General features: G+C 51.3%; 1 protein-coding gene across 1 annotated transcript; it reads left to right on the top strand.

Moving 5' to 3' along the window:
* Positions 1-1275: 1275 nt before the first annotated feature.
* LOC129702408 (uncharacterized) lies at positions 1276-18187 on the top strand. Its single transcript, XM_055644190.1, has 6 exons — positions 1276-1360; positions 8270-8351; positions 8875-8913; positions 10013-11146; positions 13885-14203; positions 16287-18187. The coding sequence occupies exons 2-6, from the start codon at positions 8277-8279 to the stop codon at positions 16313-16315; spliced, it is 1596 nt and encodes a 531-aa protein (XP_055500165.1). The 5' UTR covers positions 1276-1360; positions 8270-8276; the 3' UTR covers positions 16316-18187.
* Positions 18188-18817: the final 630 nt, after the last annotated feature.

The following is an 18817-nucleotide window of genomic DNA, read 5'->3' as shown; positions in this document are numbered from 1 at the left end:
TCCACTCCCTACACACTTGGGGCAATTTACAGAGGGCTAATGATCGCATAAACCCGCAAGTCTTTGGGATGTGTGTGGAAACCGGAGCACCCGGAGAAAACCCACGTAAGCCTCAGGGAGAACGTGCAAACTCTGTGCAGACAGCACTTGTATTTAGGATCGGACTGGGGTCCCTAGCGCTATGAGGCAGCGCCACTGTGCCCCAGTGTTCAGCTTTGCTCACCCCTCTATTGGAAGGGTGTTATCAAGCTGGATAGGGGGCAGAGAAGATTTACGAGGATGTTGCCAGGATTTGAGCGCCTGAGCTATAGGGAGAGGTTGGGCAGACTAAGACTATTCTTTGGAGTGCAGGAGGATGAGGGATGATCTTATAGAGGTGTATAAAACATGAGAGGAATAGATGACGGCAATCAATGGAGCGCAGCGGTAGAGTTGCTGCCTCACAGCGCCAGAGACCTGGGTTCCATCCTGACTACGGGGCTGTCTGTATGGAGTTTGTACGTTCTCCCCGAGACCACGTGTGTTTTCTCCGGTTTCCTCCCACATTCTAAAGATATGCAAGCCTGTAGGTTAATTGGCTTCTGTCCATTGTCCCTAGTGTGTAGGATAGTGTGTGAGTGTACGGGCTGATCGCTGGACTATGTGGGCCGAAGGGCCTGTTTCCACACTGTATCTCTAAAATCTAAAGTAAAAGCCTAATAATTAGGGTGAATACACAGAGGTTGTTTACCCAGTGTAGGGAAATCAGGAACGAGCAGACAAAGGTTTATGGTGAAAGGGGAAAGAGGGGGGGGGGGGGGTTAAACTTGGAGTTGCAACTGTTGATCTTGTGCAAGCCGATCCGTGAGAGACGATTGGCCGCTGGGAGGCCGGTCTATGGGCGGTGGGCGGGTGATGCGGGGCGGGCTGGGGATAAATTGCCTGGGACTGAGGTCCCGCTACCTGTATCTCCGTCCCTGCCTGGACCAGCGCACAGAGAGACAGAGAGACAGAGAGAGAGAGAGACAGAGAGAGAGAGAGAGAGAGAGAGACAGAGAGAGAGAGAGAGAGAGAGAGAGAGAGAGAGAGAGAGAGAGACAGAGAGACAGGGAGAGAGAGAGAGAGAGAGAGAGAGAGACAGAGAGAGAGAAAGACAGAGAGAGAGAGAGAGAGAGAGAGAGAGAGAGAGAGAGAGAGAGAGAGGGAGAGAGAGAGAGAGAGAGAGAGAGAGAGAGAGAGAGAGAGAGAGAGAGAGAGAGAGAGAGAGAGAGAGAGAGAGAGAGAGAGAGAGAGAGAGAGAAAGGAGAGACGAGAGAGAGAAGACAGGAAAAGTGAAGAGAAGAGAAGAGACTCAGCACGGTCCAGTCCAGCGGTCCATCAGGTAATGTGGGGTGGGGGATGATGCCGGAGGGGAGCGCGGGTTGAGGGGGTGAGTGAGGGAGCGCGGTGGGGATCGGGGGTGCGGGCCGGACCCTGCTGGCCCCGGGACGGGGTGACTGATGGGGGCTTCCTCGCTCCCTCGCTCCCGGCTCCTGCAACAGCCGCGGGGACATTGACTTTTGTCCACAAAGCACAGCGAGCTGGCGGGAGGGAGTGAGTCCGCGGATCGGGTCGGGCAGCGCCTGTAGAGGGAGAAGGGGTTGATGTTTCGGGGGGGGTGTGTGTACAATCTGTGCTCTGTCCTCAGGCGGTGATGGAGGGGTTTTACCCCCAGGGTGGGAGCAGAGACGGGCAGCAGAGATTCCCGCTACAACTGTGACAGACAGGGAGCTCGGCTCCTCATCTGTCCCCGCCCCGAGTATCCTCTGTCGGTCTGTCCCTTGTACCTCCTCCCCTCTGTCTCCCCACCTCCCCGCCCTGGGGACCGGGTACCCGGTGTTGGCACCAGCGGCAGGTCCCGGCTCTCTGGCGCTGAGGACATGAGCGTCTAAGCTCGGCCGAGTACAGTACAGTCTTGCCTTCATCGATCTGTAGATGCTGATTAAACTGAAGATAGACTCAAAATGCTGGAGTAACTCAGCGGCTCAGGCAGCAACTCTGGAGAGAAGGACTGGGTGAACCCGGAGGTTGCAGGTGGTTGCCGGAGGTTGCAGGTAGTGGAAGCAGGTAGGGAGACTGATGAAAACCTCCGGGAACCGCACGGGAACCTTGGGTGGGGCGCAAAGTCTCCAGAGGTTTCCGTTCAGGTTTCCTAAGTGGGACAGGGGCATTACATTTGGAGAATTGCGTTAAGTTCTGGTCGTCTCACAACAGGAAGGATGTGGAGGCTTTAGAAAGGGTGGAGAGAGGTTTACCAGAACGCTGCCTGGATAATTAGAGGGTTTCAGCTACAGGGAGAGGTTGGACACACTTGGATTGTTTTCTCTGGAACGCCACAGGTTGAGGGGAGACCTGGTAGAAGTGTATAAAATGATGAGAGGCATAGATAGGGTGGGCAGTCAGAACATTTCTCACAGGATGGAAATGTCAAAGACATGTCATGAGAGGAATAGATCAGGTAGATGCACAGTCTCTTCCCCAGAGTAGGGGAATCGAGGACCAGAGGACATAGGTTCAAGGTGAAGCGGAAAAGATTTAATAGGAGTCCGAGGGGTAACTTTTCCATACAAAGGGTGGCGGGTGAATGGAACAAGCTGCCAAAGGAGGTAGTTGAGGCTGGGACTATCCCAACATTTAAGAAACATTTAGACAGGTTATTATCTAAATGGTGGCCGATTGGGAAAGGGGGAGATGCAGCGAGACCTGGGTGTCATGGTACACCAGTCATTGAAGGTAGGCATGCAGGTGCATCAGGCAGTAAACAAAGCGAATGGTATGTTAGCTTTCATTGCAAAAGGATTTGAGTATAGGAGCAGGGAGGTTCTACTGCAGTTGTACAGGGTCTTGGTGAGACCACACCTGGAGTATTGCGTACAGTTTTGGTCTCCAAATCTGAGGAAGGACATTATTGCCATAGAGGGAGTGCAGAGAGGTTCACCAGACTGATTCCTGGGATGTCAGGACTGTCTTATGAAGAAAGACTGGATAGACTTGGTTTATACTCTCTAGAATTTAGGAGATTGAGAGGGGATCTTATAGAAACTTACAAAATTCTTAAGGGGTTGGACAGGCTAGATGCAGGAAGATTGTTCCCGATGTTAGGGAAGTCCAGGACAAGGGGTCACAGCTTAAGGATAAGGGGGAAATCCTTTAAAACCGAGATGAGAAGAACTTTTTTCACACAGAGAGTGGTGAATCTCTGGAACTCTCTGCCACAGAGGGTAGTTGAGGCCAGTTCATTGGCTATATTTAAGAGGGAGTTAGATGTGGCTCTTGTGGCTAAGGGGATCAGGGGGTATGGAGAGAAGGCAGGTACGGGATACTGAGTTGGATGATCAGCCATGATCATATTGAATGGCGGTCAGGCTCGAAGGGCCGAATGGCCTACTCCTGCACCTAATTTCTATGTTTCTATGTTCTATGTACATGGATAGAACAGGTTTGGAGGGATATGGACCAAGCGCAGGCAGGTGGGACTAGGGTAGGTGGGGCATGTTGTGTGGGAAAGTTGGGCTGCAGGGCCTGTTTCCACGCTGTATCCACTCTATGACGCTATTGCGAGAGGGCATAGCTTAAAGGTGAAAGGGGCAAAGTTTAAAGGAGATGTGTGGGGCAAGGTTTTACACAGGTGGGGTGCCTGGAACGTGCTGCCAGGGGTGGTGGTGGAAGCAGATATGATAGTGGTGTTAAGAGACTTTTGCATAGGCACATGGCTATGGAGGGAAAGGCACAAAATGCTTGGAGTAACTCAGCGGGTCAGGCAGCATCTCCGGAGAAAAAGGGTAGGTGACGTTTCGGCTCGGGACACTTCTTCAGGCTGAAAGAACTGGTTTCCCCCACGACTTTTCAGAGTGAAGAAGGTTTGTGATCTGAAAAGTCATCCACCTTTTTTCTCCAGAGATGCTGCCTGGCCCACATAGTTACACCAGCACTCTGTGCATGTTCTCCAGAGATGCTGCCTGACCTGCTGGGTTACTCCAGCACTCTGTGTCAGTTGTCTGCATCTACGGGGATATGGATTGTGTGCGGGTAACCAAGAGTTGGTCCTGGCATCATGTTCAGTACGGGATATTGTGGGCCAAAGGGCCTGTTCCTGTGCTGTACTGTTCTGTGTTGAACCACTATCGGCCAGATAGGGGAACGTTTCTGCAGGTTCACTCTAACATTGAGGCAAAGAGAAGACTCCGATCAACTCCACTGTAGATCCCTGAGTGAAGAAGGTGTCCCGGCCCCAAGGTCATCTGTCTATTTCCTCCACCGCTGCTGCCTGACCCTCCGAGTTCCTCCAGCAAAGAACATAGAACAGTGCAGCACAGGGACAGGCCCTTCGGCCCAACTGATCGTATGATGAGCGTTTGACAGCACTGGGCCTGTACTCACTGGAGTTTAGAAGGAAGATGGGGAACCACGTTGAAACTTACCATATGGGGAGAAGGTGGGGTCAGCAACTCCCCCAAGATTCTTCCCCTCTTCCCCTCACCCACACTAAGGGTAATTTGAATTGGCCAGTTGAATCCTCCCCACCCTTGTCTGTTTGGGATGTGGGAGGCATCTCATGCTGTCACAGGGAGAACATGCAAACTCCACACAGACAGCACCTGGGATCAAGATCAAACATTGATCCCTGGAGCCGCGAGGCAGCAGCTCCACCTGCTGCACTATAGTATCAATGAAACGAGGAGCTGGGACTGACACCAGCGGTGGTATTAGTTTATTGTACTGAGGTACAGCGAAAAGCTTTTTATTGCGTGCTAACCAGTCGATGGTAAGACTATATATGAGTGCATTTAAGCCGTCCACAGTGTACAGATACAGGATGAAGGGAATAATGTTTAGTGCAAGATAAAGTTCAGTAAAGTTTGATTAAAGATAGTCTGAGGGTCTCCAATGATGTAGATGGGAGGTCAGGACCACTCTCTAGTTAGTGATAGGATGGTTCAGTTGCCTGATAACAGCTGGGAAGAAACTGTCCCTGAATCTGGAGATGTGCGTTTTTACACTTCTGTACTTCTTCCTGATGGGAGAGGGGAGAAGAGGGAGTGACCGGGGTGAGACTCGTCCTTGATTATGCTGCTGGCCTTGCCGAGGCAGCGTGTAGTGTAGATGGAGTCAATGGAAGGGAGGTTGGTTTGCGTGATGGTCCATGCTGCGTCCACAACTCTCTGTGGCAGTGGTACCGTCTTCACTCGGGCCTGATTCGCCTCAGCATTAGACGAGATACAGCGTGGAAAAGGGCCATTTGGCCCACCGAGTCCACCACGATCCACGATCACCCCATACACTAGTTATATCCTACACACTAGGGACCAGAATTAACCAATTAACCTACAAACCTGTCCATCTTTGGAGTGTGGAAGGAAACTGGAGCACCCGGAGAAAACCCATGTGGTCACGGGGAGAACGTACAAGCCCTGTACAGACAGCACCCAAGTCAGGATAGAACCCGGGTCTCTGGCGCTGTGAGGCAGCAACTCTACCACTGCGCCATCATGCCGGCCTAGCTGGGGTCTTTGAGTGCAACGTGAACCCTCTACTCTCTCTCAGTCACGATCCCTCTGCCCACTGAGACCCTGTGCCAGGTTCACCAGCCTGAATGGTCCTTCTGTGCAGGTTGATAATGGTAGTGTCTTGGACTTGTTTACTCTGTTCCCAGTTTGAAACGTTAGCTGGTTATTTACCCATTTACCTTCAGGGCCTCAGGGCAGACCACACTTACCACAGCAAACCATAATCTCCTTCTTCGCCGCAGCTGGGAATAAATGTGGCTGTAGTTTAACGATGGTATTTGTTGGCGGAGACATTCCTGCCTGTTTCTTGGCCCAGTTGGAGTCTCGCACCTTCTCCAGCGTGGCAAGGCATTCACGGCACAGAAACAGCTATTCACCTACCCCACGCTGGAGTTTACATTCCACAGGGCATCCTCCCACCAACATTCTTGCAGCCATTCCCCGCGTCGTTAGACTTTAGAGGTACAGTGCGGAAACAGGCCCTTCAGCCCACCGAGTCCACGCCGACCAGCGATCCTCACACACTAACACTAGGGGCCATTTGCAATTTACAGAAACCAATTATCCTCCAATCCCGCACGTCTTTGGAGTGTGAGAGGAAACCGGAGCACCCGGAGACACAGGGAGAATGTGCAAACTCCGTACAGACTGCACCCCTAGTCAGGATGGAACCCCAGTCCCTAGCGCTGTGAGGCAGCAACTCTACCGCTGAACCACCATGCGGCTCTTGGACTCTCTCCTGCCGTGCATCTTGCTCTCTCCCCTAGAGTTAATTTGAAGCAGCATAGTTTGAGTGGATGGTGTAGCTCAGCCCGAATAAGGGCCCCAACATGAAACGTCGCCTGGCCATTCCCTCCACAGATGCTGCCTGACCTGCTGAGTCCCTCCCGCACTCTAGGTTTAGTTCAGGATTCCAGCATCTGCAGCCCTGTGCATCAAGATGTCTCCTTGCCCTTCACTACCAGGGAAGAGATGGCCTCCAACTATTGCCTCACTTTCCTTCCTCCTCGGGCCCCTCCACTGCAGGGACTGGGTGGAGTGGGCATCGTGCTTCAATACGTTCCATCAGCCATTGGAGCAGAATTAGGCCATTTCGGCCCATCGAGCCTACTCCGCCGTTCAATCATGGCTGATCTATCTTTCCCTCTCAACCCCATTCTCCTGCCTTCTCCACATAACCCCTGATACCCGCACTAATCAAGAATCTGTCAACCTCCACTTTAAAAATACCCTAAGGAGTTCCTTGGTAGAAACAATGGCTATGTGCTGAATTAAGATGGGACTGGGAACTTAGAGAGGAACTTTTTTAGCAGCGTGGGAGGGAGAGACGCAGAGGTATGGGGAGAGGAACAAAGTGCCTGGGCGATGGAGCAGAGGGTAGTGGCGAAGGTATTTTTCCACAAGGTGGAAACGTCCAAGACTAGAGGGCATGGGTTTAAGATCAGAACTGGTCAGAACTGCACTGCTCAGATCGCATTTGGAGTATTGTGAGCAATTTTGGGCCCCATATCTGAGGAAGGATGTGCTGGCGCTGGAGAGGGTCCAGAGGAGGTTTACGAGAATGATCCCAGGAATCAGTGTGTTAACACATGATCAGCGTTTAACGGCACTGGGCCTCCACTCGCTGGAGTTTAGAAGAATGAGGGGGGGGGGGCACATTGAAACTTAGCGAATAGTGAAAGGCCTGGATAGAGTGGATGTGGAGAGGATGTTTCCACTAGTGGGAGAGTCTAGGACCAGAGGTCACAGCCTCAGAAATAAAGGAGGTTTTTTTTAGGAAGGAGATGAGGAGGAATTTATTTAGTCAGAGGGTGGTGAATCTGTGGAATTCTTTGCTACAGAAGGTTGTGGAGGCCACGTCAGTGGATATTTTTAAAGCAGATATAGAATCTACCCAGTACAGGTGTCGGGTTATGGGGAGAAGGCAGGAGAATGGGGTTGAGAGGGGAAAATAGATCAGCCATGATTGAATGGCGGAGTGGACTTGATGGGCCGATTGGCCTAATTCTGCCCCTGTCACATATGACCTCATGAAGTGAGCACAGTTCTGGTTGGCCCATTGCAGAAATGATGCGGAAGGATTTAGAGAGGGTGCGGAAGAGATTTACCAGATGGCTAGCTTTCACTTCGCTGCCATTGAACAGAGGCTGCTCAGATTAAACTGGGTATATTTGTGTATGGCTAAAACAACAGGAGGTTAATGAAAGGTAGACAACAATGCTGGAGAAACTCAGCGGGTGAGGCAGCATCTATGGAGAGCAATAGGCGACTTTTTGGGTCGAGACCCTTCTGCAGACTGATGTCGGGGGAGTCGGGGAAAAGGAAAGGAAGAGGCAGAGACAGTAGTCTTATGGGAGAGCTGGGAGGGACAGGAGGGAGAAAGCAAGGACTATCTGAAATTGGAGAAGTCGATGTTCATACCACTGGGGTGTAAACTACCCAAGCGAAATATGAGGTGCTGTTCCTCCAATTTGCGCTGGGCCACAATCGACAATCTCATGTACAATAGGTAGAGCAAAGGGGAAGATACAGAGTGCAGAATATAGTTCTCAGCATTGTAGCGCATCAGTTCCAGAGACAAAGTCCAATGCCCACAATGGGGTAGAGGTGAATCAGACAGTACCCTAGCTTATGGAAGGACCGTTCAGAAGCCTGATAACAGCGGGGAAGAAGCTGTTCCTGAGTCTGGTGGTGTACGCTTGCATCAGCTCTGTCCACTGATGAAGATTACTTGTGTTTTGCAGGTGATTCATGGCGAGGATGAAAGCGGTGATTCTCAGCAGCTGCCTCTTGGTCGTGACCTTGACCTTAGTCTCAGCTCGCCCGGTAGGAACACATCTTTTTTAAATCAGCAACATTTTACCCCTGGGGGGTTGGAGAGGGTGTCTGTCAGTAGACCAGTTGGACGAAAGATACAGAGCGGAAACAGGCCCTTCAGCCCACCGAGTCCACCCCGACCAGCGATCACCCCGTACACTAGCACTATCCTACACACTAGAGACAGTTTACAATTTACAGAGGCCAATTAACCTGCAAACGTGCACACTTTGGGGTGTGGGAGGAAACCAGAGCACCCGTAGAAAACCCACGTGGTCACAGGGAGAAGGTACAAACTCTGTACAGACAGCACCCGCAGTCAGGATTGAACCCGGGACTCTGGTGCCGTGCAGCAGCAACTCTACCGCTGCGCCACCGTGCTGCACTAGATGTGAGGAGGGTGAATCTCTGGGGCGTAGAATGATCTGCTCAGAGACGGGGGACTAGAGGGTGTGGGCAGGGTGGATCATGGCCACGGTGACCAGACATCTCCAAGTTTAAAGCGTTAATCATTGTGCGTTTAATTCCCCAGGTGCAGAACGCCAGAGGTTTGAACAGCGGCAGCGATGAGGTAACCCCTCACTCTCGCACAATTGCTCATTGTATACAGTTCAGGAGTTGCCTGCAGTTCTGGTCGCCCCCATTACAGGGAGGGTGTGGAGGCTTTGGAGAGGGTGCAGAGGAGGTTTACCAGAATGATGCCTGGATTAGAGGGGATCAGCTACAGGGAGAGGCTGGACACACTTGGATTGTTTTCTCTGGAACGGTGGAGGCAGAGGGGGAAACCTGATAGAAGTGTATAAAATTAAACAGCACAGATAGAGTAGACAATCACAACCTTTTTCCCAGGGTGGAAATATCCAACTCTAGAGGATATGGGCTTATGGTGAGAGGGGGCAAGTTGAGATGTGTGGAGCAAGATTTTTCCCACTCAAGGTGGTGGGTGTCTGGAACGTGCTGCCAGGGCTGGTGGTGGAGGCCGATACGATCGTGGTGTTTATAGAGGCTTTCAAACGTGGAATAGAAGTGGATACAATGATGAGGTTTCAAACACATTTGTGATGGCGAGGGTGTAGCCCAGAGCAAGTTCCCCTAGAACAAGGTTGGGCCGAAAAGGGCTGTGTCTCTGGACTGAAATGGTGGAGGGGAGAGAGCAGTAGAAAGACGAGAGAGGGGTGGGGGAAGAACTGGCTCTGGACATGTGGATTCAGGCAGAGAGGGGAGTGGGGGGGAGAGAGAGGGGTGGAGATAACGACAGAGGCACTGGAGTACAACTGCCCCTGAGAACGAGGGTGAACATGTGACCGAGGGCTTTACAATAGAGAGAAGAGAAAACAGGGAACTACAGGTGCTAGTTTACAAAAAAAGACACAAAGTGCTGGAGTAACTCAGCGGGTCAGGCAGCATCTCTGGGGAACATGGACACAGAGTGCTGGAGTAACTCAGCGGGTCAGGCAGCATCTCTGGAGAACATGTTTCAGGTTGTAGATGGGTCCTGAATCGTCACCTATCCATGTTCTCCAGAGATGCTGCCTGTCCCGCTGAGTTACTCCAGCATTTTGCGTTTATCTATGGTTTAAACCAGCATCTGCAGTTCCTTCCTGCACAATGAAACGAGAGACTTGTGGAGAGGTTTCTAATAACGTGACCTCTCTGCTCCTTTGTTCCAGGGATACTCTCGTTATTTCCGGTCGCTCTACCCATCATACTACCCCTACACACCCTACTTCAGACGTCCCTATTACAGGACCTTCCCGGGCTCCAACTTCCCCGGGATCAACTTCCCCGGGATCAACTTCCCCGGCTACAACTTCCCCGGCTACAACTTCCCCGGATCCAAATACCCCGGCTACGGGCGCGTACCAATCTTCAACGGCTTTGAGCGGAATGGCAACCCGGGGGCAGCACGGGAGGAGGAGAACCTGGTGGATGAGGGAACTCCCCGGGAATATTCCATCATCAACGTAGACAGCCAGAGCTCCGACATCTCCCGGGAGGATACGAGCAGCGATGAAGATGATGACTACAGTGTTCCCTACGGGAATGAGGTGCCTGACTACCTGCACCCTGGGGTGCCAGATTATGCCCAGCCTGAGCTACCAGATTATGTATACCCCCGGGTGCCAGATTATGGGCTCCCTAGGGTGCCAGATTCTGCACAGCCCCGGGTGCCAGATTCTGCACACCCCCGGGTGCCAGATTATGGACACCCCCGGGTGCCAGATTATGGACACCCCCGGGTGCCAGATTCTGCACAGCCCCGGGTGCCAGATTATGGACACCCCCGGGTGCCAGATTATGGACACCCCCGGGTGCCAGATTATGGGCTCCCTAGGGTGCCAGATTATGGGCTCCCCCGGGTGCCAGATTCTGCACACCCCCGGGTGCCAGATTCTGCACATGGACACCCCCGGGTGCCAGATTACGAAGAGGCTGTAACCCAGGAAGAAGGGTTCCCCGGAGAGCCAGATTACGAGGGCCCCTTCATACCAGGGATGGACACGGACATCGATGTGGGGTTTGAGCGACAAAGCTCCAAGGGGGCAGAAGATGGAACATCTAACGCGGAGGACCCAACCAGTGTCCTCCCCTACTCTGACTCCTCACAGAGTACAGATTCACATGGACAGAACCTGGAAGAGGACCAGATCTTCACCGGCAGCAACCAGACCGCCGGTCTTCAGGAAGAAGTCAACGGGCCGGCTGGGGAGGACTCCAATCCCGAGCAAACTCTGAGCAATGAGGGATTCGTGGACCTGCCACGGACCGTTGAGGACTCGGCCAAAGAAGACCAAACTGCAGAGGTAGGCTGGTCTTCCTTCATTTCAGCATGCTGCCAACCCAGACTGATTCATTATTTGACCTGCGATTTGACTGAACACACATAGTGTTCAGGCACAGTGCCACAGCGGGGTAGTGCCACTGCCACACAGCGCCAGGGACCCGGGTTTGATCCTGACCTCGTGTGCTGTCTGTGTGTGTGTGGAGTTTGCTCGTTCTCCCTGCCACCGCGTGGGTTTCCTGCGGGTGCTCCGGTTTCCCCCCACATCCCAAAGACGTGCGGGTTTGTAGGTTAATTGGCCCTCTGTAAATTGCCCCTAGTGTGCAAGGAGTGGATGAAAAAGTGGGATAACACTGAACTGGCGTGAACAGGTGATCGATGGTCGGCACAGACTCGGTGGGCCGAAGGGTCTGTTTCCATGCTGTATCTCTAAACTTAACTAAACACTCCCCATAATTTATAACGCATTCTCTCTGTCACTTTATCCAAAGCCTTTCAGCAAGTTTGGAATGACACTAGTTTCTAGTACAGTGCAAATTCCCCTGCAAATTCACACTCCATCAGAAACATAGACAGTAGGTGCAGGAGTAGGCCATTCGACCCTTTGAGCCAGCACCGCCATTCAATATGATCATGGCTGATCATCCACAATCACTACCCCGTTCCTGCCTTCTCCCCATATCCCTTGATTCCATTAGCCCCAAGAGCTAAATCCAGCTCTCTCTTTCAAGGTCTCAGATCACGATTCAGCCAAGTTCTTTAGTTTGCTTAACGACGTCGAAACATCCAAAAATTGTTCTATGAGTCAATCGAGTGGGGTTCATCACTCTTGGGACTACCCACTCATTGAGAACAGGGAGCAGTACAGCACAGGGACAGGCCCTTCGGCCCATAACATCCATGCTGAACATGATGTTGAGTTAAACTAATCCATATCCCTCCATTGATCCATATCACTCCATTCCCTGCATATCCACGTACCTGTCTTAAAAACCTGTTCAACGCCACTGGTGTACCTGCCTCCACCACCACCCCCCGGCAACCCACCACCCTTTGTATAAAAGAAAATAAATAAAAAACTTGCCCGCACATCTGCTGTAAACCTTACCTCTTTCCCCTGACAGGGGCTCCCTCTAGTATGCTATAGCCTCTAATATTTCACATATTCACTCCTGGGAGAATGGTTCTGCATGTCTACCCTGTCTATGCCTCTCATCATTTTGTATCTTTCTAGCAGGTGCTTTATACTTTACTGCAGATCCGACACTATTAAAAATGATCACTGTTGGCTTCTTCTGACATCTATATTACTAAAACTCTGTTCTTGACCGGTTTTGGCTTTCTGTGCTGCGGTTTCCGAGAGTACGCCACCACCTACGGCCGTCATTTTTGGCCACCTCGCTCAGAGCCCCCCTCTGCCGCATGTGTGCTGAGGATTTTTCCCGTCGATGAAAATTGACAGAGATATTAATGTTTTTACAACATTCTCCATTCTCTCTGCTGCCCCTGCTGGAGGGAGGGGGAGAAACTATAAATCCAGGAAGTGGTGTGCCTCAATCAGTCTCTGCAAGTGGTGTGCCTCAATCAGTCTCTGCAAGTGGTGTGCCTCAATCAGAGCTTTGAATGACACTGACAAATGTCTACAGCACTGTGAGTACCCTTAATTTGGTTTGAAAATGAAAATATGGTTAGAGGTAAAAAAGCACTGCCTGCAAATGGTTGTTTGGGTAGAAGAAAAACGGCCCCCCCCCCCCCCCCCTCTCTCTCTCCTCTCCTCTCCCCCCTCCCTCTCCCCCCCCCCCCTCTCCTCTCCCCCCCTCCTCCCTCTCCTCTCCCCCCTCCCTCTCCTCTCCCCCCTCTCCTCTCCCCCCCCTCTCCTCTCCCCCCTTTCCTCTCCTCTCCCCCCCTCTCCTCTCCCCTCCCTCTCCTCTCCCCCCCTCTCCTCTCCCCCCTCTCCTCTCCCCCCCCTCTCCCTCCCCCCCCCCCAAAACCCCCCCCAAAAAAAATTTCCAAATGGACTCCCCCTCCTCCCCCCCTCCCCTCTCCCCCTCTCCCCCCCCCCCCTCCCCCCCACCTCTCCCCCACCCCCCTCCCCCCCCCTCCCTCTCCTCCCCCCCTCTCTCCCCCCCCTCTCCTCCCCCCCCCCCTCTCTCCTCTCCTCTCCCTCCTCCTCTCCCCCCTCCTCCCTCCCCCTCTCGTCCCCCCTCTCTCCTCTCCCCCCCTCTCTCCCCCCCTCCTCCTCTTCCCTCTCCCCCTCTCCTCTACCCCTCTCCCCCCCTCTCTCCCCCCCTCTCTCCTCTCCTCTCCCCCTCTCCTCCACCCCCTCTCCTCCTCCTCTCCTCTCCTCCTCCCCCCTCTCCTCTCTCCCCCTGCCTCCTCGCCTCCCCTACCCCCCCCACCCTATCTCCCATCCTCTCTCTCATTCTCTCTCTCTCTCTCTCTCTCCCCCCCTCTCTCCCTCCCCCCCTCCCCCCCCCCCCTCCTCTCCCTCCCCCTCTCCCCTCCCTCCCCCCCCCTCTCCTCCCCCTCTCCCCCCTCCTCCCCTCGATTAGTGTGCGTGCGGGAGTGCGGGGGGGGGGGGGGGTAGTTAGTGTGTGACGCTACATGCCGCCTCCCCCCCCCCCCCCCCCCACAACCGCACATTGGGGGAACAGACCCAACGGGTCTGCACTTGGTCTAGTATCCACTATAGACTGTAGACTGTCTCTAACCACTTCATGGTTATTGATCTCCAGATATTGATGTTCTTCCCATTGACAGGACCCCAGGAACACTGATCTTACCACCTTTACCACTGAAGACGACAGTCGTTCTGAAGATCTAGGTCGTTACGAAGATCAGTATCGTTTTACAGAGGATAATCATTATGAAGATGATGATTTAAGCGACTATTACCAGGAGGGCAATGATGAGACTGAATCTGAATTCAGCAGAGCAGGTTCCAACCGTAGTAGTTCATCAGAGTCGGATGAGATGGGCCTCCATGCTGGTGACGTTGAGGACACTGACGATGATGAGGACTCCAGTGAAGATGTGACCAACAAGAGCCAGGCCGAGGGTGACTGGGCACGGGGTGACGGTAGGTTTATGATCAGATTGGTCAGTCCCGTTTGTAAAGCTACTTATGTGATAATACGACATGATACAATAGAACTTTATTTATCCCAGGAGGGACATTGGTCTGCCGAGAGTCATAAAAACACACCAAGACACATGAAACTAAAGTGAGGAGTGGATAGTCCAGGATTGGAGATGGGCAATGATTGGGGAAGGGGAGGGGGAAGGGGAGCCATTCTTACTCGGGTGGTAGGGTCACACAGCATGGAAACCTTATTAGTGCGGGTGTCAGGGGTTACAGGGAGAAGGCAGGAGAATGGGGTTAGGAGGGAGAGATCGATCATCCACGATTGAATGGTGGAGTAGACTTGATGGGCCAAATGGCCTAATTCTGCTCCCATCAATTATGAGCTTATGAAACCGGCCCTTCGGCCCAACTTCTACATGCCGACCAAGATGCCCCATTTGCCTGCATTTGGACTAAAGCCTCCTCAACCTATCCTCAACATCTCTGGAGAACATGGACACAGAGTGCTGGAGTAACTCAGCGGGTCAGGCCAACATTGCTATGGAACCATCTCCATCCCCATTAGTATTGAGCCCTGTTGTGTCGTCAGGAGGCGAAGGATATTCACTGCGGGACATTGATGATCTCTCGGACTTGAAGTCATTCCAAGGCAGGGTCTTTACAGTGAATGTATGGCCCTAGATAGTGCTGTAGACTAGAGGGATCTTGTACAAGACCTTGGTGAGGCCGCATTTGGAGTATTATGTTCCATCTTGAATCTTGGTTGGATGTTGTTCAGATAGAAAGGGTGCAGAGAAGATTTACGATGATGTTGCTCGGACTCGAGGACCTGAACTACAAGGGGAGGTTGGGCAGGCTGGGAGTTTATCCCTTGGAGTGCAGGAGTACGAGCGGTGATCTTATAGAGGTGCATAAGATCATGAGGGAAATAACCAGGGTAAATGCACAGTCTTTAAACCAGTATAGGGGGAATCATAAATCTGAGGTTATGCGCTTAGGGAGAGAAAGGATAGATTTAGTAGGAACCTGGGGGGTAACCTTTAGAAACCGAGGGTAGTGTGTATATGGAATGAGTTGCCAGAGGAGGTAGCAGATAAACATAGACAATAGGTGCAGGTGGAGGCTATTTGGCCCTTCGAGCCAGCACCGTCATTCGTTGTGATCATGGCTGATCATCCACAATCTGTAACCCGTGCCTGCCTTCTCCCCTTATCCCTTGATTCTGCTAGCCCCAAGAGCTCTATCAAACTCTGTTTTAAAATCATCAGTGAATTGGCCTCCACTGCTTTCTGTGGCAGAGAATTCCACAAATTCACAACTCTCTGGGTGAAAAAGTTTTTTCTCATCTCAGTTTTAAATGGCCTCCCCTTTATTCTTGGACCGTGGCCCCTGGTTCTGGACTCGCCCAACATTGGGAACATTTTTCCTGCATCTAGCTTGTCCAGTCCTTGTATAATTGTGTACGTGTCTATAAGATACCCTCTCATCCTTCTAAATTCCAGTGAATACAAGCCCAGTCTTTTCAATCTTTCCGTATATGACAGTCCCGTCATCCCGGGGATTAACCTCGTGAACCTACGCTGCACCGCCTCAATTAGCAAGGATGAGTTGAGACAAATAGAGTAACAGCATTTAAAAGATACATGGACAGGTACATGGATAAAAAAGGTTTGGAGGGATATGAGGCAAATGTGGGACTAGTGCAGATGGGGCATCTTGGTCGGCACGGACGAGTTGGGCTGAAGGGCCTGTGTCCGTGCTCTATGACTCGGACTATCGCCCTTATCTTCTGAGATTTGCTTAGTATGGGGGAGGGATCTCTGGGCTAGTATGGGGTTGCTCGGTGAGCTGAAAGGCCCGTTCCTTGCTGTATCTCTAAACTAAACTCAACTAGTAAGAACTCCCTGGCCTCAGGGTTTGGCTGAAGTTTGATCTACAGAGCGAGTCACTATTTCTACCACGGGGGGTGTGGGGGGGGGGGTCCTGGGCAGGCTGTCCTGGAGTATATAGGGAATGGGAAGCCCACCTTGTGAATCTGACTGACGTTAACCTTGCTGTAATGTCTTTATTTCTACAGAGGACATGGATGCCAACTATTCCTTGTAAGGTGCTGGCGAAGATGTCGGATGAACCATTTCTTTATACGCTTTCCAGTCTGAGTTAAGGAAGTGTGGAAGTGGATGGACAGTGTGAAATTCATTATTGATAACGTTAAATGTGCAAATAATTGACTTTTTGCTTGACTGAGCTCACTTTATTTGGGTGTAAGGTTTTCTGACCTTATATGGAATACATTCTGCAGGTTATTGGCCAAATCCTCAGGGATCTCTTCCCAAAGCTGCTGATACAGGCACAAGAGTCCAAACCACCATGACATGGGCTGAGAGGCTGGTCTGAAAATGATCTTATTTTTTTTCAGTCAATCTGAACCTTTTTTCCCCAGGGTGGAAATGCCAAAGACTAGAGGGCATAGTTTTAAGGTGAAAGGGGCCAAGTTAAAGGGAAAAATGCAGGGCAAGATTTTTCCCACAGAGGGTGGAGGGTGCCTGGAACGTGCTGCCAGGGGTGGTGGTGGTGGAGGCAGATACGATAGTGGCGTTTAGGAGGCTTTTCATGGATTTGTATGGATATGGAGGGACGTGGATCACATGATTATTTAATCTTGGCATCATGGACACCATGGGCCAAAGGGCCTGTTCCTGGGCTCTACCTTTCTCTGTCCTCCTATTTCTCTTTTCATACATGTTATGGTTGTAATGTGGGCATTAGCGGCAAGAGCAGCCTTGTGGCCCGTGCCAGATCCCTGTTGGGTAGGTGGTGAAGGTACTGTGTTTGGGGAGGGGGTTCTGACATTTAGATCCAGTTATAATCAAGGAACACTGATGTACTTTGAAGCCAGGATGACGTTGAAGATTGAGTGTAATGGTGGCCCCATGGACCTTTTTGTCCCCATCGTCCTTTGGTGCTTTATGGCTGAGGTCATGGATTTGGTAAGAAGACTCTTGTCAAGTTGGCAAGTTTGCAGTGATTATTTCTTCAATGTTATTCTCCATTTGGGAACCTTCTGCACTGAGTCTTCAGAGTTCACTGAAAGCAAGAGATCTTCTTCTTCTTCTTCTTGCGTATGGCGTGCACAGCCTAAAGTTGTAGGAAAACTTGTTCTATTTGATCTTACTTGATTGTGCACGCCGGGTTGATTGCATTCGTCGAAACAGGGCGGACCACATGAAGGTTGCAATCTCCCACCCCAAAGCAAGGGATCTCAGTTCAGATCAGTTTAGTTTAGTTTATTGTCACGTGTACCGAGGTACAGTGAAAAGCTTTTGCTGCGCGCTGTCCATCAACGGAAAGACAACACATGATTACAATCGAGCCATTCACAGTGTTCAGATACATGATAAGGGAATAACGTTAGTGCAAGGTAGAGCCAGTAAAGTCCGATCAAGGATAGTCCGAGGGTCACCAAAGAGGTAGATAGTAGTTCAGCACCGCTCTCTGGTTGTGGTAGGATGGTTCAGTTGTCCGATAACAGCTGGGAAGAAACTGTCCGTGAATCTGGAGGTGTGCGTTTCCACACTTCTGTACCGTTTCCCCAATGGGAGAAGGGAGAAGAGGGAGTGGCCGGAGTGAGACTGGGCCTTGATTATGTCGCAGGCTCTAAACATTTGTATTGGGTGCGATGGTGTATTAATCTGCAGCAAAACACCAAGTGCGGGAGGAGCTCAGCAGGTCAGGCAACATCTGTGGAGGGAAAGGACAGACGATGCTTCAGATCGGGATTTTCTTCAACCATCCATTCCCGTGTCTGCCGTTTCTTGTGTCTCCATACATTAATCCGTACACTTATATGTATATGTGATAAGTAATTGTCATTTCTGTAATGGATTCATTTGATTTTGCGGATCAGTTGTATCTGCTGTATTTTAAATGTATTTTGAAACTTCTCCCTTCTCCAAATAAAATTTATTGGAATAAAAGATTTCTCTGCGATATTAGTTACCTGATTGCGTTGTGAAGATTTCACGTAAATGCCATGACAGGGCAGCACAGTGGTAGGTTGCTACCTCGCAACGCCGGAGACCCGGGTTCCATCCTGACTACGGGTGCTGTCTATACGGAGTTTGTACGTTCTCCCCATGACCGCATGGGATTTCTCCGGCTGATCATAAGATCATAAATGATGAGTAGAATTAGGCCATTTGGCCCTTCAAGTCTATTCCGCCATTCAATCTTTTAAGAGAGAGTTAGATAGAGCTCTAGGGGCCAGTGGAGTCAAGGGATATGGGGGAAGGCAGACACGGGTTATCGATAGGGGACGATCAGCCATGATCACAATGCATAGCGGTGCTGGCTCGAAGGGCCGAATGGCCTCCTCCTGCACCTATTTTCTATGTTTCTATAACCTTAGAACCCCATACTAATCAAGAATCTATCTATCTCTGCCTTAAACATATCCACTGACTTGGCCTCCAATGCCTTATGTGGCAAAGAATTCCACAGATTCACCACCCTCTGACTAAAGAAATTCCTTCTCATCTCCTTCCTAAAATAATATCCTTTGATTCTGAGACTATAACCCCTAGTCCGAGACTCTCCCACAAGTGGAAA

Source organism: Leucoraja erinacea, chromosome 1, assembly GCF_028641065.1.
Source record: "Leucoraja erinacea ecotype New England chromosome 1, Leri_hhj_1, whole genome shotgun sequence".
NCBI classification, from domain to species: Eukaryota; Metazoa; Chordata; class Chondrichthyes; order Rajiformes; family Rajidae; genus Leucoraja; species Leucoraja erinaceus.
The sequence above is the reverse complement of the archived record's forward strand: the minus strand, read 5'-3'. Positions and strand labels throughout refer to the sequence as shown.

Coding starts and splice junctions, on each gene's coding strand:
- LOC129702408 (XM_055644190.1), top strand. CDS start 8,277: ATGGCGAGGATGAAAGCGGTGATTCTCAGCAGCTGCCTCTTGGTCGTG. Junction 8,352..8,874: donor CCTTAGTCTCAGCTCGCCCG/GTAGGAACACAT, acceptor TTAATTCCCCAG/GTGCAGAACGCCAGAGGTTT. Junction 14,204..16,286: donor TGACTGGGCACGGGGTGACG/GTAGGTTTATGA, acceptor TTATTTCTACAG/AGGACATGGATGCCAACTAT.